The sequence below is a fragment of the Lactuca virosa genome, chromosome 9 (assembly GCF_052849685.1).
Source record: "Lactuca virosa cultivar CGN04683 chromosome 9, Lactuca_virosa_CGN04683_v6, whole genome shotgun sequence".
In the NCBI taxonomy this organism is placed as follows: Eukaryota; Viridiplantae; Streptophyta; class Magnoliopsida; order Asterales; family Asteraceae; genus Lactuca; species Lactuca virosa.
Genome location: NC_136434.1, coordinates 57,552,034 through 57,578,831, shown reverse-complemented (window position 1 = coordinate 57,578,831; position 26,798 = coordinate 57,552,034). Strand labels below are relative to the sequence as shown.

Genomic DNA, 26,798 nt, shown 5'->3' with positions numbered 1-26,798 from the left:
GTAAGCAAGGCAAGGAAGGTTGTCCATAGGAACAACTATAAAAGGAAAAGTTCATTGTTTTGCTTACACCACTTTGGGATGATGAATCGCTTGAACAACCTTGAGAAACCATTACACAAAATCGTGATGCTTCGAAAGAAGAAAGGAAAAAGAAATAAGTAAAAGGGAGTACATATCTGCGTAAGAGTTCAATTTAACTCAAATCTTTGCCAGATTTTCTAACTTTGATGGGATATAATATCAAAATGAATCACATAGATTCAAACCTGTCATACAAATAAGCTATTAAGAACTTATTGTCTCAACACACATAACAATGCTCTTTGACATATCCTAACGTCATTCTTAAGTGTGGATTACCATAAAAGATATTGTTGGGTGTAAAGGGCCACATGTGGCTCCTGATGGAGAGATGTTTATGGATCTCTTATTGATTGAATCTTCAAAAAACATGCACATGCACGCTCAAATGTAAACCATTGTCGGTTAATCACTTTTAATCGATTTTTTTTTTCGAGTAGAGAATGTGAATGTTATCCATTCCTTCTAAGGGAAACATGATGGACTAATATAAGTTTCACCAAAAAGTTGTATGTGCTAAATAACCACAAAAGGACCATAGTTATTTGACATGGATGGAAAAAGATAGATTGATAGGCACTATATGATGTTTTGTGACATCTCTAGATCATTATGCCATGCGTTACACGAGAGATTGTCAGTGTAAATACATAACCATAATTGATTGACGTCGATGTCATTCGTCACCTACTCCTATCTAGGGTTGCATAACCAGGGTGTGTAGTGTACTATATGCTTAATTACTAGGGTGTATAGTGTAGGATATGCTTAATATCTAGTTCATAGATGACACCTTATACGATTTATGGGGGTGTTGTACACATGGACCACAAAGTACATGCTATAAGCAACCTAAATAAACCAAGCCATTAGGTGGTGTGGTCCTCGACTTTTTGTAGGAAAGTTTAACATGATCCAAACTCGATATATATTTAGCGTGACTGGTATAGTATGCTCGAATTCTAAGAATTTAAGGGGTATAATCCCTTATTTGACTTAATCCAACCTTCAGAAAATTCTAGAGCCCATATAGGGTATGAAGGTAGTTTTGTAAGGTAGTTAAGTCGTTATTGAAGAGAGGGTTGATCTTAAACCCTAGTAGGCTACCATAACACTTTAATCATGCATGTGTATATAGACGGTAAAATGGAGCTAGATTGGTCCCTACTTTTCTTAATGTTATACCTACATAATACGGAGTGCACCCTAAATTAAATTGTTGCTTTGAACACCTTTATGGCTGATAAATATTGCTTCTTTGGTAATGGTCGATTTAACATGTAATAGTTCCACACTTTCTTATTTGTTCAGATGCGTGTTAATGCTATGAATGTCATGACCCATCTAAAACCCAACATTAAGACATTTTATCTTGAAAATCTAACCTAGTAAGATATTTTTGAAAGTCTAAACTTGTTTAATATGGTTTACCAATTATAACATTGCACTGTAAATCAGGACATCGTACTATATATAAAGAATTTTACTTTTATGAAATTTTATATCCTTATTTTATCAACAAGTTTATTATATATATGAATGTTTGGTTGTAGTTGGTATTATGCCAACATAGGGTGTTACAAGCTTGGTATCAAAGATCATAAACTTAACCGAATTGGGTTGCACTAATGTATGCATGGGCGTGAATGATCGTGAGTGTCATATTGACTTTGAATTTATGTTATGCATATAAGATGTTTGATTTAATAATGTTTCAATTTTGTGAACAAAGTGATGAAGACATCTACATACCATGTTTTATATGATGAGATTGTGTTCTTGGTAGATGATATACCATGAACAAATGTCTCGAGCAAGAACGAGTGGTTTTCGCACTTACTGAATGTATCTTTCAAGAATATGAGTACTATTGACTTAAATAATATCTCAGGCTTTCAACATACAATATTGGATGTAAAACATGTACAAACAAAACAAGTATTGGGCAAATATACAAGACATGAAATGCATCAAATTTCTAAGACAATTTACAACCAGGAACATCAATCCAATGTAGCTCGATTTCGACTTCACCACATTCCACGTTTCTCAATCTTAGACACAAATCTTGAACAACAACGTTGTTTCTCCAAGTTATGCAACTATCTTCTGCTAGGCAATTTGACTTGTTGGGCTTTATCCGATTAATTACAGTGCCACTTGGGGTGTTCTTCAGATTCATCTTTAGACCCTCCAAAAATGGCTTTAAGTGAAATTCTGCGTCTCCCATTTTATCATCCATGCTAAAAAAGTCATGGTCCAAGACTGCCTGCAATATATATACACAAAAGTTTGTTACACATGACAAAACAAATTGTATTGTGTTTTCGTAGACCTACTAATGTCAATCACACAAAAATTGCACCTATAAAGTTGGAATAACATGTAAAAATGCTTTAAATATAAAGACTTACCAGCTTTATTGGAAGCTCAGGATCATAAACGAAAATAGTCAAGTCTTCGTTCCACACGGGGTTCACATCCCTCTCCATGACTCGAGTCTTAAGTTTCTGCATCAAATTATAAACATCCATGGAGCAAACCATATAACGATGAAGCTCTGAGTGGACCAGATACAAAAGTATTGAAATTTAAGTATCGAAGCAAAATACTAATTATTAGAAGGTAGAATCATTAATTATCTTTTATTAGATTATGTAAATTTGATTACTAAAATCGAAATAACCAATTTGAAATAATTTAACATGAATCAGTAATGCAAGATTATGGCACCAAAGTTAATGTATCTCTTCCCAAGAATACAACTTTTTATCATCATGAATCCATTCGTGACAACAAAGATTCAAAAGCATGTATGAGAATTTTGAAATGAAAACCTAAATGGAAGAAACCATGAGGGCAGACCTGTTTACCCATTCTGATGACGATATATGGATCACTGGAATTAATATCACGAATTGCGAGATTCACACCTCTTTTGATCCGAATTCTGAGAAGCCCTAACAGACGCTCCATCACAATAGGCTAATCGACCAGAATCGTATTGAAAGGAAGCGAATCGAATCACAAATGTAAATGTTTATGGTGATCTTCCTGTGATTTCCGAGAAGATACAACAGATTGATTTGGTGTTTTTGGTTAGAATTGACAAGTAATTTTCTAAATTTAGAAATCTCGAGGATTATCACGGCTTCATCTCGCCATTCCCCGTTTGGGGTGGTCGTAAGATCTTACCATACCTGCCCCATCCCATAGCATTCAAAATCTTGAATCGTTTGCAATTTGATAACTGTTTGCAAAAATAGGTTGATTCTAAATTCGTTTGTAAAAATTGGTTTATTGTAGGTGGCCCAGTCAAAAAACAATGGATGCACGATTAATATTTTCACATTCGGCCCTTTTATTTTTCATTTTAAGCCCCACAACTTCTATGCCATTTTCTCTTTGTATCTTTTATTTTAGAAAAGTTATTCTTTGATTTTTATTATACATCATATATAAATTTGTATATTAAAAATGAGGGTTTTTTTTTTTTCATAAATATGATAAAATATTGACGATTTTTTTTTTCAAAATAATTGATGTATTTATTTTTTAATTAAATTTTATTATCTTATTATAATTTTAATGTAACATTTTTCATGTGACAAAATATATTATCTTACAATTATTTTGTTGTATTTATCATATAAATTTATTTTACATATATTCTATTTAAAGTAAAATCAATAAAAAAAAGTTACAAAAAAGTTATCTTAGAAAAAAAAAACATTTGTCAAACAAATAATATCGAGGTTGTTAAACACGAACACGACATAAATAGCTCATTTGTTAAAGAAATATACATATCAAACACGAATTTATACGGCACAAATTTGTAAAACATGAACCTGATACAAATTTATAAAACACTAACACCACATAAACTGTAAAACATGTTTTAGGTATGAAATACAAACACGACAGGTAACTACTTTGTATGACATGTGACACAACACCAATAGACATGTGTTTACCGTGTTATACGAAAATACTTATTTACACGAATATATTCGTGCTTTAAACATGTAAATTCGTGTTTGACATGTTTAAGACATGAAACACAAATTTAGAACTTGTATTCACACGAATAGATATAAAACACGAATTTCTAAAACCATACTCGAAAAACTCGTGTAGTGTATCAAATTGTCGAGCCTACCTAACCGTAAGATTGTATAATCCTATATAGAATCCCGATTTTGACAACAAATGATATCATTTGTAAGAAAACTATAATAAACAACTAATTTTAAAAGAATTTTTTTTTTGTAATGGATATTTTCTGTAAGAAAAGAGAATACCATAAGATTAAATTAAGATAATATAATCTATTAAACCGATATAATATACTAAGATAATATGAAAAAAAAAAACTAAAAAAACCCTTATCATATTTATGAAAAAATCTTAATATTTAGTTGTTGACCGGTATATTTGGTAAAAACTCAAATATGTAAACAATTACTCGTGTTTTTATCTTAACTGCTAATAAAAAAAATATTATAACTTAATAAAATATGGGATCAAAATATAATTTTTTTCTGTAAAGCTCCCTTAAATGTTACATAAATTACGATTATATATTTTTAATAAACGAATTAAATATTATATGTAATAAAGGTCAAAGAGTAAACTTTAAAAAATAAAAGATGCAAATAACAAATTGGTATAAGTCACAAGAGTCAAATATGAGACATTATTAAAGGTTTTCTTGTGGGCCCCATAAAAAAACAACCCATTTTTACAAATATATTTAAAACCAATCCATTTTTGCAAAGCCTTTCCAAAATCAACCCCATATTAAAAAAAAACCTCTCATCCTATACTATAGCATTCAAAATCTTGAATCGTTTGTGATTTTGATGGGTTTTATTTTGAAAGGCAAAACTCCAAAATTGGTTGGTATGCAAAACTTTTTGGATATGGTCGAAAAAGTTTCCGATTTGAATGAAAAATTCAAAATCAAGAATTTCATGCGGTTTAGGTCAAAAAATACTTGAAATGACCGTTTTTCCATTTTAATTTCTTTTTTGTATTTTTCATATTTATTTTAATCTTTAATTAATTAAAAATAAAAAGAAAATAATGGACCTATTGATCTCTCTGGCCACAACAATAAACACACACTCTCACACATACACACTTTCGATTCAGCTTCATGGTGACTTATTCATTTGATCGATAAACTTGATCAAAATACAAATCAGTATTTGATAAAAACTCATTGACAATAATAATCGCTATAAATCTTCAAAGTTGCATATCCACGCCTAATAAAGAATCATACAAAAACAAGAGATCTTCAGTCTTTCATTTCATTTTGCCAACAAATCAAATTGACATTTTGATTCAGTTTCAAAATCATACCACCAGTGAATTGTCCGTTAGAAAGATAAACTTAAACAAACTTCGTAACGATAACAAATCATCAACAGAAAACATCTATACTGTTGATCTTCAATCTCGATTTGTCTCTCTTCCCCACATACTTACGAAATCAACAATCGTTTGAGTGTGTATATTTGTTTATGTGTTGAAGAAGAAGGAGATTATCTCAGAAAGTTAGTGCACTTTAATTTCAGATTCAACACACACGTTTACAGTTGAGACTCACAAAAAATTGTACCTTGATTATGGTGTTGAGGCTTACAAATAATTGCAGGTTAGACCGTGAAACACTCATAGTTGTTGAATGATCTGATGAGGATGGACGTCCAGCCACCGACGTCTCAAACGTCGATCAAACTTTTACCCAACACCGCCCTCTTCAAACGATACCCTAGTAGTGGCGACTCTGAAAACCCTAGTTCCAGTGGCGGCCATCGTTGCTTCTTCTTCTCCGGTAGCGTCATCGATTAACCGATCTGTGCTTGATGACGATGAGCGAGTGAGATGAAAGGAAGATGGACTTGATTTCTTAAAGAGAGTAGGGTTAGGTCGGTGTTGTTGATGGAGGAGATGGTACCGGTAATAGAGTTCTTTAGACCAGAAGTATAAACAAGGTGGAAAGATAGAGAGATAGAAAAAGAGATGAGAGAGAGAGAGAGGGGTTACCGGTGGGGTGGGGTAGATAGGCACAATGTTTTTATTTTTTATTTTTGTTTTAATAAAGTGTTTACAATAATATGAAAAAAATACGAAAAATAAATGAAAAGGGTAAAATCATCATTTCAAGTTTATCAGGGACAAAAATGGACTAAAACCATAGAAAATTCTTGATTTTGGACCTTTCATGCAAGTCAGAAACCTTTTGGATCCCATCCAAAGTTTTTTGCATGCCACAAGGATCAATTTTACAATTTTGTCATTTTGAAATTACTAATTGTCTTTGCTTAAAGTTATAAAATTAAACTAAGGGTTATTGTCTATTGTAACACCTGATTCCTGGTATGTATTTTATTCAAGAATTGTATGTATTTTCTCTGGGACTCGATGAGTGGGTGGCCCAACTCGCCGAGTTGAGACGGGATCCGCGGGAAGTTTAAGTGACCTACTCGACGAGTCGTGATACTGACTCGACGAGTAGGTGCTGTTTGAGTGAAACCCTAAATTTGAGGGTTTGCACCCTATTTAAACACCTTATCTCAGCCTCCATCGCCCTTATCACTCCCAGAAAGTTATGAAACGAAACCCTAGCCGTTTTTGTGTGTTCCAAGGCCATTTTGGTACATTTGGTGGGTGGTGTAGCTTGGAGAAGAAGAAAGAAGCTTGAGAGTTCGAGTTGGGGCTTAGAGATTCAGGGATCTAGTTCCATTTTCAGCTCAATCAAGGTAAAATGCCCCTGTCTTGGTCTTCTATGTGTTTATTCATCTTTGGACTTGGGTTTTGGCACATTTAGGGCTTTCCAAGCCATATTCGGATTTGTGGAGTGTTATATGAGGTCTTGACTTCAGATATGAGTCATTGGAAGGGTCTCATGGCATAAAGGTGCCAACTTTATGGCCATGAGAGCCCCATGCATCTTGTGGATCACTTTTAGTGGCCTTTTGAGCCAAAGACCCCTTGCATGTGCACCAAGTTGGAAACTTTACGTGAAAAATGGACATTAGGGGACCAGATCTATGGTTTTGATGAGTTAAGACCCATCTAAATCGACTGTATAGTAATGGTCATGGATGGGCTCGACGAGTTGTTCTTGGGACTCGGCGAGTCGGTGTGTATTGACCACCAAATCCTTTCTGTGGATGAACCAGTTGTTAGGGAAGGAAGTCCCTTAGTTTTTTAGACGCAAAAAGGGGGCCTGGGAATCATGGGACTCGACGAGTGGATGAACAGACTCGGCGAGTCCAAGGCAATCTCCCAATCTTTGAAGACGGACTCGACGAGTTGTTCATACAACTCGGCGAGTCATAGACTGGACACATTCTTATGAGGGAGATGAACTCGGCGAGTCGGATGAAGATGGTCCCGATGGTTTGAATGAAGGATAACCCATCGAGTTCTTGCTAGACTCGACGAGTAGAGTCGGGGTTGGATCGGGTTAGTGAAGTATGGGCTCGATGAGTTGGTAGACCAACTCGGCGAGTCAAGTCAACTGGGTGTTGACTTTGTCCAATATTGACTTTGACTGGACTTGAGTTGACCCTGGTTAGGGTTGTATGTTCCGTTTGATGACTTGAGGGTTGTCGTGTAGGGATTGAGGAGTTGAGGAGAGCCGACCTTCACGCCGAGGACAGTTCCGACACTACACGACATCGAGGTGAGTTACCTTCCAGTAGAAGTGGTTCTAAGGCACCAAGGCCTGCCCACTAGTAGTTGTTTAGCTGAGATGATTGTCTTTGTGATAATTTTCTGGTCTGCTATTGCTTGATATGAGAGTATGCTAGTTTGCTTGATATGTGACTATGCTAGTTTGCTATGTTACGTGCGATAGTATCAGTAGAAGGGGACTAGTCCCCGAATCGGTCGTTAGGACCAACGGGTAGGTCGGACACCCCATATATGTATGACAACATGATTGAGATATGATATTATGTGTTAGCAGTAGGGGGTGAAATAGTCCTCGCGTTCGGTCGAAAGACCGGAGGGTAGGTCGGCACCCCAGAACAGCCTGACATGGGTAGGTCAGCACCCCAGAATGGCTTGACATGGGTAGGTCAGTACCCCAGAATGGCTTGACATGGGTAGGACGGGCGCCCCAGAATTGCCCGACAGTATGTATGCTATGTGATTGTATGGTATGTGGTATGATGGGGGAACTCACTAAGCTTTGTGCTTACAGTTTTAGTTTTGGTTTCAGGTACCTATTCGTCTAAGGGGAAGGAGCCGGCGGTGTAGCAACACATCACACACACACATGGTTTCCGCATGGAGTTTTCTAGGAATGTACTCTGATTTATTTTACTTTTGACGATATGATTTTCAGACACATTGTTAAGTATCTTTTTACAAATGACATGGCATGAGAAATGTTTTGGTAAACTATGTTGTGAATTACTTAATTAAAAATGAAATTTTTGGGCTTGAAATTTGGGATGTTACATCTATATAGCCCAACGATGTTACGTATATTGGTTTAAAATTGTTATTTTTTTATTTTTATTTTTTTATTTCTAAGGGTATGTTCTTATGTTTTTAGGATTTAAAAGACCATTATGAGGTTGTTTGTTTTTTTAAGGAAAACAAACCTTGACCACTTCTGGTTGCATCGCACAACATATGTGAAACACTTGGCTATTCGCAACTATTTGATTTTTACAAGACTTCTGACTTAAAAATGGTTGCGCGTATGCTGCGTGACGTAACACTAGACCATCATCTTCAAACAACTTCTCACCTTACTTTAAGTTATTGTTAGGTGCATTTCATGCATCCATTTTGTAGTTTTTCTCCATAAAATTGCATTGCATTTAGGTTCAAACTCATGCATTTTGCATGTTTTTCGGGATTTTTCATGAGGCAATTTCATTCACACATTTTTGTAATATTTTAGGGACTTTTTGAGGTAGGATATTGTCGGAGGAGGTAAATAAGAGTTGCGGACAAAATTTCGGGACTTGCGGAGCACCGAGGAGCAAGATATCAAAGAAACGAAGATTTTGGCTTTACAGACGTTTACACGGCCGTGTAAATGGAAGCCTTGCGTTTACACGCCCGTGTAAACGTAGATTTCTGCGCAGTGTATTTTTGCGTTTACGCGGGCGCGTAAACGACAATGTTAATTTACACGGGCCGTGTAAACGTAAATGCGGGTTTTAAAGCAGTTTTTCACCATTCTTAAAGGGGGGAACCAATTTTTTTAAGAGGGGGTCGACTTTTGGAGCAGAGAAAGCGATTTTCTTGAGGTTTTTGAAGTTGATTAACACTTGGGAACATTTGATTTCATTTTGTAAGAACTTTAATTTCATTTTCTAGATTTGTGATCTTGTTCTAGCCATGATTGGCTAGAACCCTAGTTTCTCCAACTTCATGTATTGACTTCTTAGTTGTGATTTCAATCATATGACTTGATGTTTGCTTTCAATTTTCTATCTAGTGAATTTGATTTTGTCTCAATCGAATGTTTGATTCTAATTGTGATTCTTACTGGCCATTTGAATTAGGGTTAGATCATTCAAGTTATCTAATTGCAAAATCCGTAATTGTTTTGTAAATTGGACTAGGTAACAAGCACTAATTTGATTTCTATTGAATGAATTTAGTGTAAATCTTTTCACACACTTTTACACTCCCGAGCTTGTGAGGAGTATTGAGTGTTGTTGGGAACATTCACATAAAGTTTAAAGCAACCTTTCAATCTAATTCTAAGAGCTTGTTTAGATTAGGTTAGTAAGGTTAGGATTAATCAAAGAGCTTGTTTTGGTTAATTATTGTGGTGAATGGGAAGTGTTAGAGCTTGTTAACACTTTCAAGTACCAACTTAGATAGAATTAAACAAATATCTTGTCATCCATGGAATCACATTGCTAATTTGTCTTGCATAGAGTTGGAGTACTTACAAATCTTGAACTTATTTCACTTAATCAATTGCTTACTCATTAAATTAGCTCTTATTTGAATCATTGCATTTAAATCCCCCTCTTTTGTGATCATATTGTACCTTGCGCAAAAAGGTATAAGCATTTGTCCCGTGTCTCTGTGGATCGACCATGCTTACCTTGTATTACGTTTTTAGTGCAAAGTAACAGTGTTTTTGGAGTCAATTGTACCCCTTTATTTGTTGGGTTTGACACGCCTAACAGTTATATTATTTAACATATATTTTTTAATTTTTTTTTTCAACAACATGTTTATTATTTCAATAAAATTATTTCAAACTCTTGAGGATATTCTTAGAGCATGCGTGTTAGACTTTGGTGGGAACTAGGATACCTACCTTCCTTTGGTCGAGTTCTCCTACAACAATAGCTGTCACACGAGCATTGGCATACCTCCCTTTGAGATGCTTTATGGGAGGAAGTGTTGGACCCCTGATTTGTTGGGGAGAGGTTGGTCATCGAGTTATGGGGAACACTAAGGTAGTGATCAAGACTACTGAGTTGATGCAACATGTGCGTGGTAGGCTACAGACCGCACGAAACCATTAGTAGAGTTACGTTGAACGACGTCGTTCAGATCTCGAGTTCCAGGTTAGGGATTATGTACTTATGAAGGCGTCACCTTGGAAAGGTGTCACCCGGTTCCGGAAACGGGGCAAGTTGGGCCCCATATTCATCGTTCTATTTAGAGTTGTTGCCCGGGTGGGCAAGGCCGCTTATCAGTTGGAGCTACCTGTGGAGGTTAGTCTGATCCATGATACCTTTCATGTTTCCCAGCTGTGGTAGTGCTTAGCTGGTGATTCCGTAGTGGTACCTTTGGACAACATTCAGATTGATGAACGTCTAAATTATATGGAGAGACCGATCGTTAACCTTGACATGAAGACGAATACCTTGAGCAAGAAGATGGTAGGTTTGGTTAAGGTGCAATGGAAGTACCAGAAGGGTTCCGAATGGACTTGGGGTCCCGAGGAGGAGATGAGGGAGCATTATCCCGAGTTATTAGTAGCAACAAATTTCGAGGACGAAATCTTATTCAAGTAGGGGAGAGTTGTAACATCCGATTTTCTAGGTATTAATCTTGAAAATCCTTTATTTCTTAAGTTGAGATTTGGGAGTTTTACACCTCTGCGACATGGTGCATGGGTTGCCGTGACATAGTGGTGACACGTCACCGCAGTGCGAAACTTTAATGAGACCGTGGCTCATCGCCGTATCGGGCACAAAACCCTAAGTTTCGGGCTTTGGGCCCTATATAAGGAACATGAGTGCTTGGTTTTTGACCACCCTCAGCCCTCATCACTCCGGAAACATCCTATGCGAACCCTAACTCTCTTGCATCCATTCTTGAGCTCCTTTGTAACGTCATATTTTTCACCACCAAAATTTTTCATTTTTATTAAGGTAAAACTTCCGAATATTTAAATCCATTATTAAGAAAACCGTTTATCCAAATTAAATTTATTAAAATCAGAGTATCATATAAAATGTGGAATCCTCAATGTTGCTGATGTGTGTGTACAGTCCCGCCTTCGCCTTCCCGCAATCATTGATAATACCTGAAACCATAAACAACTTGGTAAGCATAAAGCTTTGTGAGTATCCCCCAAAATACCCAATACGATAAACATACAAGCATGCATCGGGTCCACTCAACCATTGGGCTGGAATACCCATGTGACAACCCGATACTTTCCAAGTCAACGAAAGTCAAATCCGATAAATAAAATTCAAGTTTTATTTATTTAGTTAAGTTCGTGGGGTTTATAAACTAATTTAAATTATATAAATAAGTTTATATAAGTTTTCGGAATAAAAAATACTCGAAAATCAACCTTTTCCCCTTAAAAACCGCAAACTCCCAGGACTGAAAACTGTGTTCGGCCGAGAACCGTTTTCGGCCGAGAACTCCTTGGAACCGAAAACCCTTCAACACTTGTGCAATTTTTGGTAATCACTCTCAACACAAAAACAAGTGTTTTCTAACACTTTAATTAATGATTTCACTAATTTAAATACAATTACATGTTTAATTATTATTAGGATACCGTTAGTTTCGCGTACGCCAACTCGAGGATCATCTCTTCAGTCTCACCATCCAGTCACGAGCACATACCAAAAGTGAGTTCATACCCCTACATTTTCACTGTTTTTCCATGTTTTAGGGGGGAATACAAGTAAGACACAAGAATTTCTATGTTTTTATACAAACGATTTCAAACAGTTTCAAAACCTTTGCAATTGCTTCGAACAGAGATTTCACTACATTTTACAAATATATTTATATATTTGAACCCTTTTGTACCACGTCGAGCATAGGGGTGTTTTCCATCATACAACTAAATTGCAAGAGTTTTCAGTACAATACAGATCATACAATTAAACTATAATTGGTATAGTTTGGGAATACTATGCTACTTTTACCAAGTACAATACACGAAACAAAAACATACATACAAACTATAATAGGTATAGTTTGGGATACAATACACTATTCTAATTGTTCAGAAACAAACATATAAGCTATGGTTGATATATTTTATGGAACACTACACTGTTTTCCTGGTACAAGGATGCATTACTAAATAATTATTTAAATATAATTATTTCACATTGCAAAGTACATTACTACAAGGTTATACATACATTTTCAAGTACAAGAGAACACTACAACACTACACGTAAACCAGTTAATATAGGGTTGTGAGGCACTACTTCAATTGTACCCATCAGGTTACAAAACTAAATCCTATACAATATAACAAGAGTCTCCTGGAGGGAGAGAGTGAGATTTGTGTATAGATCTATATATGACTGACAATCCCACACCTAAACTGCTAGCTACCAGTTAGGCCGGTAGGCCTGGGGTGACAAATGTCATAACGTTTCCGACGCTTGAAGAATGTCGTAGAGGTCACTAGGTCATATTAAGCATGGTTATGCGAAACTCACAACGGTATAAACTAAAAAATTTGTTTACGGGATTTCATTTATTCAAACGGTTTTATTTTAAATAATAAAACTACACTACATTACAACTGGAGGATTTCAGGGATTCCAAACAAATAGTTTTATTTTAATTAATGAAACTACAGTACACTACACTACATTACTACTGGTGGTATCCAGGGATTCATACACAGGTTTTCATACAATGCATTATTATACATTACAGCTGGTAGTATCCAGGAATACATATAAAGGTTTTCATACAAGGGTTTCATAACAACCACTACTATGTTATACTATTACAGAATACAGAACAAACGTACATTTTGGTCTTATGGCCTAAGACTACTTTTCACTACTAAAGAAAATATTGGATTTTCTGAAGAAACATACTAACGATTTTCAAGGAACAAATACAGGCTTTCCATTACAAAAATATGCTTATGAACTCACCAACTTAAATGTTGATACGCTTTCAAAACCACTTGTATTCTCAGGGAACCGGTAGACAGGTACACCCGCAGGTTTTGAGAAGATGGAGCTTTTAGAGTCACGTCTTTTATACTTTTGTTATACATTTTGATGGCTTATTGAACAATGTATCGAACAGATGTAAATACTATATTCTATCAATGTAATGGTTGTGTTTGCTTTGATTACTATCATGCAATTGTTGTGATGCTGTACATGACGTCCTCCGCCCCTGAACGTTTTTGCCGTTCCGGTTTTGGGGTGTGACAACCCAGGGTTTGTTGGCCTACCGCCTCAACCCAACCGCTCTACCAGACCCTATGTGCCTTCGGCTTACAGCCGGCCCGCACAGGGTATCTTGGCCTACAACACAAAGTAGGACCACCTCAACCCACTACCACCATATGTCGACATATAAATAAACAAGGATCTAGTAGGCATATAATACAGACAAACAACAATCATACAACTCACTCCCACCTACTAGTCCTTTCACATCACACAATCCCACTACCAGGTAACCTCCATGAAATGCTTAAACATAAGTAGCCAGCAGTGAGATAGCCACCCGAAAAGATAATCCTACTCTAGATCCACAACCAAACAAGGAACATGCAAGAAAGCTTATACCAAGAGTTCTCAGGCTATCCTACATGACTACAGACAGTCCCTAGAGCACTCCACCAGATAATAACCAGTAAGTACATATAACATACAGATCCAACAGTACACTATAGCATAACAACATCCTACATACCAGGATACCGATCTAACAGATCACTACAACATAACAACATACTCGACAGTCGACACCAAGATACAGATCTAGCAGATCACTACAACATAGCAGCATACTCGATACCGGAATATAGATCTAACAGATCACTACATCATAACGACATACTAAATATCAATAATCCAAGAAATGCATGACCGTATATAATCAGAGGTGAGATAGCCACCCGGACAGGTGATCCTACTCTAGAACCACAACCAAACAAGGAACATGTAAGATGTAACGCCCATGTTTCTAGAATAAGCATTAGTATGATGGTGTACTAGTTAGGGTCAATAATTGCAACCTATTTTGAAGTAATAAAGAAGAATTACTTGAGTATTATGTGATTTATGTGATTTTGTGTGCATTATACTTATTTATAACGACGTAATAAAAAAAAATAAGCATAAAAAATAAAATAATAGATAGACCCAATATCTATGAATAAAGTTGAAGTAGTCGTAACAAGGATTTCGGGGATATAAGGACTGCTGAAATCCGACTTATAACGAAGAAGTTATGACATGTCGAAGTTTTACGGCTAAACCGACACGACACCGCGTAACGTAAAAAGTGAATTTTTGATAAGATACTTTTTAGCCTTATCAATCTAAAGAAAAGTTGTAGTATACGTTAAATCGAGAACTTACATAAAAAGAACGTCCAAATCTGACTTCGTATGAGGAAGTTATGATTTTTCTAAGATTTAGCATAACAGTGCAGAGCCCGGAATTCGAATTTTAGATCGATCGATTTTTAGCCGACACAACCTAAATGAGAATCAAAGTTCTTATTATTAGGAACTCAACGATATAAAGACAGACGAAAACGAATTTCGGATGATAAAGTTATAATTTTTTTTACGGACTTTAGCTGTCTAATAATCCCAACCATGAGCTTCTACTCTTGGTTTTGGGCTTAATTATAGTCTTAATGATTTTAGTGTTAAAACCTTTACAACATGAAAACTTGAAGTTCTTTTTGTAAGCAAGAGTTGCCTTGGAAAGTGGGAACTTGAAGAGCTTTTGAAGAGTCTCTTAAGTCCTTTAGGAAAGACTTATTAATTCTTGTGATGACTCACAAAAATTATTACTAGAAATGACTTGGTTTATACACATTTTAATGCATGCATGTAATGTTTATTTTATGTTGTTGTATGTTGTGTTTTATGTATGAAAATAGTTTTTAAGTGTCAAATAACATTTTAGCATAAGATAATATCACTTAGAGTTTGAGTAAAAAATATTTGAAAGGTAACATAAGAGGTTATAAATGACTATTTATAAAAATGTTTTTACCGGTTACCTGTTAAAAAAATCGATTTTTTTATTAAAAAAATGTTTTATTGTAAAACTTATAAATATCCAACTTTAAAATATTTAAAATGGTTTAAAAAAAGTTTAAACATTATATAAACTTTTTGTCTTTATAACAAATAAGGAGTTTTTATTAAAAAGACTAAAATCGGTTTATAACGTTATAACGACAAATAATAATACAGTGATTATTTTTAAGTCGAAACTTAATATGTGATATTAGTTTTTTAAACTTAACGCAATATTATGTTTTATGCATGCTAAATGAGATTTAAAACATAAGTATCATCACCTAAGTTTTTATTTGTCAAATATGACTTTTATCATAAGATGTATAAATTGAGTTTATAAAATAAAATGATTTTAGTCTACAAATTCATAAAGTCATAAGATTTTGATTGTTAAAAGGAGATTTAAAATCTTGATTTTAGAACTCATTCAAAACTTCAAGTCTTAAGTAGAAAATGAAATTTTATTAAAAGGCTATAATCGATTCTTAAGCGTTCTACGTCTAAACTTTAAATATCGGATTTTAGTTTATAATTGACCACGGATAATGGTAAATAAAATGGAGTTTTATTTAACACCTAAAGAACCATATAACAAGTGATATGAATTTTACAAAAAAGGTACATGAATTGTTGGATGCATGCACTATTAATGAGACCATGTTTTTATAACTATATTTGTAAAACATATATAAAACATTTTCTTAAAAATACAAGTCATTGCCGTCATTTTGAAGAACACTCGGGCATCGTTTATATGGTCGTAGTGGGTGATGGGTCACCTAACCACTAGGATTTTCTTATGATGTTTGGGGTAGTTTTGTATTTTCTAGTGACATAAGGGTCACCTTGTCACTAGTTAGTTGCAATACTACAAGTTGTTTCAAGTAGGAAGACTTGATCGGAATCTTATGTGATAAAGGTCACCTAAGCATGAGAGGTCCGATGCATAGATAAGATCAAACATGCCAAGTATAACAATTTCTTTTAGGATCCCATTATTTAGGAATTGCATATTTTACGCAATTGGTAATCGCGACCTACCGAATTGGATTAAGTGGATGGGATAAAGGGTTACCTACCACTTACTTGTTGCGTTACTTGGATCCTAGACTTTAATAAATTATTGTTTTAGAAACAATAAAAGGTATTGATTTTTAAAGACTTAATATCGAAAATACTAAATGAAATTTTGTTAAATTCTGTATATATATAACTGCTAATACTCTTACGCCCATGTAAAACCTTTCTCTTGTTGAGTTTCAAGAAATAATAACATTTGATGGTTATAATTTCTGTAACTGGTATAATACCTTGAGGTTCTTCCTTAAGGATAAACAGAAATTATATACACTGAAAGATCTCATACCTGAACAACCTCTGCAAACCAGTTAGTCTGATTAGGATACTTTGATAGAAGTATTATTGTGATGATATTGATGTGTCTCACATCATACTAGAGTAATTAACCTTGACTTGCAGAAAGTCTTGGATAGTTATGAAACATATCAAATGTCTCCTCAAATAAAGCAGATATTTAATCAGGAACAATAGAACATGCATCAAAATTGTTCAACCATTGTGTGACAACCCAGAATTTTTTACCTTGTAAGTCCAGCCATTCAATTCAACCGTGTGTCAGACTCGTTTATGCTATCTTTTAGCCTTGTTTAGAGTCTCTTTAAGGGTTCAAAGCTCAGTACATTCAAGCATTGGGTATAGGATTGAGTTGCGTAAGTTCTTTGCGTTGAAATCGAGCCGAACACTCCATCAGAGGAAGTGTACGGCCGTACACATGAGTGTGCGGCCGTACACATGTGTGTACGGCCGTACACCCATGTTGGCCGTACACCCCCTCCATAAGAGTGATATCCTTCCATTTCTAAGTCATTTCCTTCATTCCCAAGTCCAGAAAATCGATTCTCTCTCAAGTATCATCGAGTTCTTCATCCTAGATCTTAAAAAACGTAAGTGTTTCTTCCCTCTAGTTGTTGTTATCCTTCTTAATCATGTAACACCCTTTGATTTCATACATGAAAATCATCTTTTTGGGTAGATCTACAAGATCTTCATCTTTCACCAAGAACACCAAGAACACACACTTGTTCTTGGTGGATATGAACCCTTTTGAGCCTCCAAATTGTAAGTATCCTTCCCCTATGCTTAGTACATGTTAGGATCTCTTGTTAAACACCTTAGAATCGACAAGAACTCAAGAACATAAGGAGTGTACGGCCGTACACCCATGTGTGGCCGTACACCCCTCAAAACACCCAAAAAGGGCCTCCAAAGTGAGAATCTAGTTCCTATCCTTGTTGAGCAATAGTCCAACAAGCTTCCCTATCATTCAAACACACTTTTGTGCACTTTTTACCATGAGTGTACGGCCGTACACTCCATGGACGTACACCCATGGCCGTACACTCCCTATTGTGGCCGTACACACTCCTTTGATGAACCACATGTGATTCTAACACTTAGTCCAAGTGTTTCCTAGTCCCATAGGGTGTTTCCTTGCATGTAGTTGCTTCTAAACACTATATTCATGCCAATATCTGCAATTATATGCCATTTAGGACCCGTTTGTGTCTCGGGACTTCATTCGTGGAACTTCTTATCCTTACGCGTATATTCGTTTGAATCCCCCACATAAGGTGAGTTCATACCCCTATAATCAATCTTTTAAACTGTTTTAAATGATTGTAAGGGGGGGATACAAGTTGAACACAATGATACTTGTGTAAATGTTTTGTTATAAACATCCTTTCGACGGATTGCTTATGTATTTATAAGTGATCAAAACGTTTCAAAAACTCTTTTTAAGTTATGTTACTTTATAGTTTATAAAACTCCGTTTTTAAAGTACAATCATAACTTAGTAGATAAATGAGTATTTTCTTCAAGTCAATAACAGTTCAAAGTAAAGATACTAGTAAACTATAGTAGGTATAGTTTAGGGGTCCAGTTCATGCCAGAACATACTATAAAGAGAAACAAGGAGGTAGATACAATACACGATAACATAGAGAACATACTATAAAGATAAACAGGGAGGAAGATACAATACACGATAACAGAAGGAACATACTAAGATACTATTGATGGGTTTTCAGAGCATTCTAACACTCCTATGGTGTACATGCAACCCTAGAAACCTTGGATCTATGTTTGACTATGATACATGCAAATAATTATTTTTCCAAGGTTCTTATCCTATCTAGCATGGCATGGGGAACTTGAATCAAATAAAGCTAGTAGAATTACTTACCTTGTAGTTGTAGTTGATTGCTTGGAGTTTTAGAGCCTAGCACCAATAGTGTGGATGCCTCAAATGGAAATCACAAATCACCACAAACTTGGAACTTTGAGAGAATAGTAATCACCTTCTTGAAATCGGCCCTCTTACTTTACTCACCACAACTCATATGATTTCAAGAACCAAAGCCTCCTTTATATAGTGTGGTGGATTAGGGTTACATTCATGTAAACCCTAATACCCATGTCTTTTCATTTCCATGAGATCCATGGGTTAAAGCTCCATGGAGTATCCATGGACTTTCCATGCACGCCTAGCCCACACTGTATAAATACAAGAGCCCATATTTAATTAGTCATACTTTTGATCTCTAAATTAATTCTAGATTAATTATAGATCAATACTAATTAAATAATATGATTTTATATTAATATATTAGGACTTATAATATATTAATAAATCATAACTTATACTATTCTCAAACGATTATCCATAAATTGTTCGGGTGAAGTGCAACCCAAATGGACCATGCCGGGTCGGGTCATGTACATACCAAATATAGTTATGGACTTAGACACTATATCCAACAGTCTCCCACTTGGATAAGTCTAATAACTATAGTTGCAAGTATGACTTCAGGAACCGATCAACAATCGTAGCTCTTTAAACTCTGTTGAACTATGAAGCGCCATTTTAGATAAGTGATCATATAATCCTCTGTTCTAGATATCAGCCGGATAAATACATGGAACATGGTCTTGCTTATTGTCCAACATTTGTTTCCCGATTTCCGATTTGTTTGACATAGAACTTAACTGAACACATCAATTTAGTTCTGACCGGGCCCGGTACATAGGTCAAAACAAAATCATCGAGGGGACCAGATATCGCTTCTAATCCTAGAAGGAACAGATAAACTTCGACTCATATGTTTGCTCTACTACTTGTTGAATTACACACAAAAGCACAGTTTATAACATCGAGTTACCAATGCGTTTTTGTGCAATCAATGCATAACCAACTCATAGGCAACAAATCATATCTCTAGGTTTGAAGACTTATATGATATTACCGTCTCACGATCACTCGAGATAAATTCCATGAAGTGATACAAGCGATCACTCAGAACTTATGAGCACTCATGAGTGTTGTAGCCCCGCTTTGTCTAACATCTTAGACCTCTACAAGCCAACCCATGACAGTCTTGATTCATATCTACTTCCAACATATGAACGACTGTGGAGAGTTTGAATAATATGATATAAACCATAACATAATTATTCTGGAAGTCAAAACATGCAAAAAGAAATAATAGTAAACGATTGACAAGAGATAGCAACACTTTACTCATAAATAACAGCTTTTATTTATCATCAAATGTCAATTACATTTTACAAATTTCAAGATTATCTAACTACTAAAACTAATATCATCCTTCAGCCCTATGCTCCGAGCATGCTGGAGATGCTTAGCCCGAGTCAGTCCCTTCGTGAGGGGATCTGCTGGGTTCTCATCCGATGATACCCTCTTTGCCACGAGGATTCCTTCTTCTATTCGATGTCTGATGAAGTGATATTTTCTGTCAATGTGTCTGGATCTCCCATGATCTCTTGGTTCCTTGGCTAAGGCAACCGCACTATTGCTGTCACAGAAAATCTCCATTGGCTCCTTTATAGCTGGTACAACTCCAAGGTCTCCGATGAAGTTCTTTAGCCATATAGCCTCCTTTGCTGCCTCGCTTGCTGCTATATACTCTGATTCACAAGTGGAATCAGCCACTGTCTCCTGCTTGGAACTTTTCCAAGTAATTGCCCCTCCATTTAGAGTAAAGACCTAGCCCGACTGAGAGTGGAAATTATCCCTGTCAGTCTGAAAGCTAGCATCACTGTACCCTACAACTCTCAAGTCCTCACTGCCACCGAGGGTAAGGACCCAGTCCTTAGTCCTCCGTAGGTACTTGAGGATATTCTTTACCGCAGTCCAGTGTGCCTTGCCAGGGTTCCCCTGATACCTGCTAACCATGCTCAAAGCAAAGGCTACATCAGGTCGAGTACACGTCATAACATACATGATCGATCCTACAGCTGAAGCATAAGGTATTCGACTCATTTCTGCTATCTCAGCCTCAGTACTAGGGCTTTGTGTCTTACTCAATCTGGCGTTAATCTGGATGGGTAACTCTCCTTTCTTGGAGTTATGCATGTTGAACCTTTTCAACACTTTGTCCACATAGGTGCTTTGACTAAGTCCAATTAGTCTTTTACTCCTGTTTCTCAAAATCTTTATCCCTAGGATATAGGCAGCTTCTCCAAGGTCCTTCATAGCGAAACACTTCCCAAGCCAGGACTTTACTTCCTGCAGGGTTGGGATGTCATTTCCTATGAGTAGTATGTCATCCACATACAGTACCAAAAAGCTGACTATACTCCCACTAGCCTTGATATAGACACAAGATTCATCTTCACTCCTTGAAAAGCCAAATTCTTTGATTTTCTCATCAAAGCAAAGATTCCATCTGCGAGGTGCCTGTTTTAATCCATAAATGGATTTCTCGAGCTTACACACTCTACTGGGGTACTCTGTACTGACAAAACCCTCTGGCCAAACCATGTAAACATCTTCAGCCAACTTTCCATTAAGGAAAGCGGTTTTGACATCCATTTTCCATATTTCATAATCATAAAATGCAGCAATGGCTAACAGAACCCTAATAGACTTAATCTTGGCCACTGGTGAAAAGGTCTCATCATAATCAACTCCCGAAGTTTGAGAATAACCCTTTGCAACTAGTCATGCCTTATAAGTGTGTACATTACCATCCATGTCGGTCTTCTTCTTGAAGATCCATTTGCACCCAACTATCTTACGATCAGGTACATTGTCAACCAAGTTCCAAACTTGATTGTCATACATGGACTGTATCTCACTATCCATAGCCTCTTTCCATTTAGCAGCCTCAGGGCCTGCCATGGCTTCCGTGTAGCTGTTAGGCTCATCCAGATTTACCAGTGTGTTATCACTGATAAGTGTCTCACCTTCTGCAGTAATATGAAAACCATAATAATGCTCAGGTGCATTCCTAACTCTGGTGGAACGCCTCAGAGGTATAGATTCTTCAGTCGACCCAACAGGAGTTTCCTCCTCAGGTTTAGGGCTAGGATTTGAGGTTCCTTCACCACTTGACTCTTGAATTTCCTCAAGATCAATTTGCCTCCCACTGTCTCCTTGGCTCATGAATTCTCTCTCTCGAAAGAATCCTCTTCTTGCTACAAAGACCACATTATCACTGGGTCTGTAGAAGATGTAACCAAAGGATTTCTGTGGGTAGCCGATGAAAATACACCTTTCGCTTCGGGGTTCGAGCTTAGCGTGAGTCTCGCGTCTCACAAAAGCCTCGCAACCCCAAATCTTGATGTGGTATAGATTGGGAGCTTTTCCAGTCCACACCTCGTGAGGTGTTTTGGCAACCTTCTTTGTAGGGACCAGATTAAGGATATGGGCGGCAGTCTCTAAGGCATACCCCCAAAATGAGATTGGTAGCGAAGCTCGACTCATCATGGAACGAACCATGTCCAACAAGGTCCGATTGCGCCTCTCAGCTACACCATTCAACTGTGGTGTCGTAGGAGGTGTCAATTGTGAGAAAATCCCACATTCCTTAAGATAGTCAAGGAACTCAGTACTAAGATACTCACCACCACGATTGGATCGAAGCATCTTAATGTTCCTGCCCAACTGATTCTCCACTTCTTGCTTAAACTCTTTGAATTTCTCAAAGGTTTCTGACTTATGCTTGATTAGGTAGACATATCCATATCTACTAAAATCATCAGTAAAAGTCACATAGAACCGATTAGCATCTCTTGTGGTGGTTCTGAAGGGTCCACACACATCCGTGTGTATGAGGTCCAACAAACCTTCGCCCCTAGCACAAGTGCCAGTAAAAGGTGACTTTGTCATTTTACCAAGCAAACAAGATTCACAACTATCATCTGACTTTAGGTCAAATGACTCCAAGACTCCATCCTTTTGGAGTTGGCCTATGCGTTTCTTGCTTACATGTCGAAGACGACAATGCCATAAGGATGCTTTATCTAAGCTAGTGGAAGAGTTAATACACAATACATTATTTCCTAGATTATCTACAACAGATACAGTTTCATACACGCCATCACAAGGTAATGCTTTAAAATAAAGAACATTATTAAAGAAAGCATCAATACTACCATTGTTATTATCAAAATAAAAGGTAAAACCTTGTTTATACAATGCATGAAAGGAAATAACATTTCTTGCCATTTCTGGCGAATAATAACATTTATTCAAATATAATGTAAACCCACTATTTTGCACTAAGGAATAAACTCCTATCTTGGTGACAGGTGAAGCTTTCCCGTTTCCCATGATCAAGTTTATCTTTCCCTGCTCCACATTCTCACTTCTTTTTAGTCCCTGCAAATCACAACATATGTGAATACCACAACCTGTATCAAGGACCCAAGACTTAGAATGAGGTGAGTTATTAGACAATATAGTGTATATACCTGCATGGTTGGGTTTTACTTTCCCATCCTTCAAATCTTGCTGGTACTTTGGGCAGTTTCGCTTCCAGTGCGACTTTTCATGGCAATAGAAGCATTCAGCCTCATTAGGGTTAGCAGAAGGAGTGACAAAACCTTTCTTGGTTTTGCTTGAAGAGGAGCCTTCAAGGGTCTTACCCTTGGTACCCTTAGAAGGGTTCTTTCTCTTCTTCCCTTTGCCATGCCCGATTGCCAAGACATTGGCCGCAGTTGGAGTAGGAGTAGGAGTAGTAACAACCGACTTACCCTTTAGACCACTTTCGGCGGTCTTAAAGAGTCCTTGAAGTTTGCTGAGGGTGACTTCTTCTTGTTCATGTGATATGTCATGCAGAATTGATCATAACACGATGGAAAAGAGTGCAAAATGATGTCTATTGCTAACTCCTCAGGGAAGTTCACATTCAGCTTCAGTAAACGGTCCACATACCTTTGCATTTTCTGCATGTGGCCCGTGATGGGTTCACCATCCTTCATTCGGGTTGTTATCATGGAGGAGATTATTTCATATCGCTCTTGACGAGCACTTTGATGGTAGCGGTCCATCAAGTCCTGGTGCATCTCAAAAGGATAATAGTCCATATAGGACTTTTGGAGCTCGGCTGTCATGGTGGCCATCATGATGCATGCCACTTTTGTAGCATCTCTTTCATGTACCTCATATTCAGCAAGCTCTTCAGGAGTAGCAGTTGGCTCGGGTACCTTCAGCTCCTTGTCGAGAACATATTCTTTGTTCTCATACCGAGTGACCATCCTGATGTTTCTGATCCAATCTGTAAAGTTGGACCCATCAAAGATGACTCTCCCACAAAGATTCATGAGAGAGAAGGAGCTAGTAGGGTTTGAGCCAGAAGCATTGTTATTGGAAGACATCTGAAAAGAAGAGGGAATAGATTAGATTAGATATAGAGATAGTCCTTAACAAAACACCCAAATGTAATATTAAGGCTAGGACCCAACACAATATTTTATAACTTAGAAGAGGGATGCCGTAATCTAAGCTATAAGATATTTGAAGGTAGGTGAATGACGATTCACCAATTTCCACCATGAAAAACGAAATATTTAATTAGGTTTTAATTGGTTTAGAAACTCCTAGATTCTTTGAGATTCATTGAACTTTCTTCAATGGCATGTTTCAATCTCGAGTGTGCCCTTCAAGTTTTGTGACTGGGATGCCGAGGATCACAAAACAAGGTGTGAAGTAACCATGCAAATTACTTGGTACCCTTAATGTATTACCCCTCAATCGATGTGCCGGTTAACCACACACGCTCCATCGATACTATGATAAACATTAAGTCACCCTTTACCTACCTTGTTAAGTTCAAGTTAGTGTGCCGGTTAACCACACACGCTCCACTAACGACTTAAACAAAGTGTAAAGTGTAATTTCATGGATTAGCACCTTGTTCACATTTTTCTAAAATAACCAAGATTGGGAATTCAATAAAGTTTAGTTACTTTAGTATTATCATTATACTTTTAATGAGAATTTATAAGTCCTTGTCCTACCCGTTCGGCTAACGACCCTCCACCGATCAAGGAAGCGGTGGGTGAGAGTGGACACCCATTGAGTTGCCATTTTATAGGCAACAACCGTATACCCCCCTTATAGACCGGCTTCGTGAATGAGGCGTACTAGCGGTAAGACGACTTGATCTTATATATATATATATATATATATATATATATATATATATATATATATTATTAACTTATAATATTATAAAGTATAAAGGTTGAATTTTAACTTTTAAAATTCTAGGGGTTGGAACTAAAGTTTTTAATATGACTTTACATGTTCCAAAACTTGAGGGCAAGTTTTGTAAACTTTCAAAACTTTTCATTTCTCATAACTTATGAGTTAATGGTTATTAAAAATGAAGACTCTTCATTTTTTTGTAACCTATGTGTTCTTTTAATGGTTATTTATAAATGTGACTTTTGGTTATCCATAACTTAAGAACTAGTTATGGACTCCATTAAAACACATAAAGATCAAGAATTAATCTAATCAATTATTAGCACATAATTTCTATGATCTTCTAAACTCATATGTTTATGAATGTTCATATCAAAAATTTCAAGAATCGTAAGTACATATACAAAACTTGAAATTTTGATACGAGCTTTTGAACAAAACTTCGATTTTCAAGTTTTTTTTTTGCATCAAGTATCAAATAAACAAACCAGGCTCTGATACCACTGATGGGTTTTCAGAGCATTCTAACACTCCTATGGTGTACATGCAACCCTAGAAACCTTGGATCTATGTTTGACTATGATACATGCAAATAATTATTTTTCCAAGGTTCTTATCCTATCTAGCATGGCATGGGGAACTTGAATCAAATAAAGCTAGTATAATTACTTACCTTGTAGTTGTAGTTGATTGCTTGGAGTTTTAGAGCCTAGCACTAATAGTGTGGATGCCTCAAATGGAAATCACAAATCACCACAAACTTGAAACTTTGAGAGAATAGTAATCACCTTCTTGAAATCGGCCCTCTTACTTTACTCACCACAACTCATATGATTTCAAGAACCAAAGCCTCCTTTATATAGTGTGGTAGATTAGGGTTACATTCATGTAAACCCTAATACCCATGTCTTTTCATTTCCATGAGATCCATGGGTTAAAGCTCCATGGAGTATCCATGGACTTTCCATGCAAGCCTAGCCCACACTATATAAATACAAGAGCCCATATTTAATTAGTCATACTTTTGATCTCTAAATTAATTCTAGATTAATTATAGATCAATACTAATTAAATAATATGATTTTATATTAATATATTAGGACTTATAATATATTAATAAAACATAACTTATACTATTCTCAAACGATTATCCATAAATTGTTCGGGTGAAGTGCAACCCAAATGGACCATGCTGGATCGGGTCAATTACATACCAAATATAGTTATGGACTTAGACACTATATCCAACAACTATAACATAAGAACAAACGAGGATCTAATTATACCAATAATCACCAACTCATTGTTCTAAACAAAAGGTGATAGTAAATTGGGTATACATGATCAGATAACTTAAATGTGAGACTATTTCACAACTTAGCAATCCGTTTGCTGAAGTTGCGTTTGGTAACCAGAATCTCTTACATGGAGAGCGTATAGTATGGGTACTACTCATCACATTATGACCTTAATAAAACAAACATGTTTTAAGGTAATCAGTACTTCAGGATGTCAATTTAAAAGACAACTATGTACTTACATTTTCCCATTACTTTCAGATTGTGACAGTTCCACTTGAAAGTTAATGCAAACTATTTTTCAAGTTAAGATAGTTATAAACTAGGGAAAACTTACATCTTTTCAAACGACAAACAGAACAGTCGAGTCTAGTACATT

The 26,798-nt window shown here is 36.3% G+C and overlaps 1 protein-coding gene across 1 annotated transcript; it reads right to left on the bottom strand.

Moving 5' to 3' along the window:
* Positions 1 to 1,947: 1,947 nt before the first annotated feature.
* Positions 1,948 to 3,370, bottom strand: LOC145137718 (protein C2-DOMAIN ABA-RELATED 4-like). Its single transcript, XM_079071859.1, has 3 exons — positions 2,947 to 3,370; positions 2,496 to 2,591; positions 1,948 to 2,350 (listed from the first exon to the last, which is right to left on the bottom strand). Exons 1-3 carry the CDS (start codon positions 3,055 to 3,057, stop codon positions 2,060 to 2,062), a joined length of 498 nt encoding a protein of 165 aa, XP_078927985.1. The 5' UTR covers positions 3,058 to 3,370; the 3' UTR covers positions 1,948 to 2,059.
* Positions 3,371 to 26,798: the final 23,428 nt, after the last annotated feature.

What these genes read in the sequence shown, in the direction of transcription:
- LOC145137718 (XM_079071859.1), bottom strand. Translation starts at nt 3,057, where the DNA reads ATGGAGCGTCTGTTAGGGCTTCTCAGAATTCGGATCAAAAGAGGTGTG. An exon ending in TCATCAGAATGGGTAAACAG is followed by an intron (nt 2,592 to 2,946) that starts GTCTGCCCTCAT and finishes AATTTGATGCAG; the next exon opens with AAACTTAAGACTCGAGTCAT. An exon ending in CTGAGCTTCCAATAAAGCTG is followed by an intron (nt 2,351 to 2,495) that starts GTAAGTCTTTAT and finishes TATATATTGCAG; the next exon opens with GCAGTCTTGGACCATGACTT.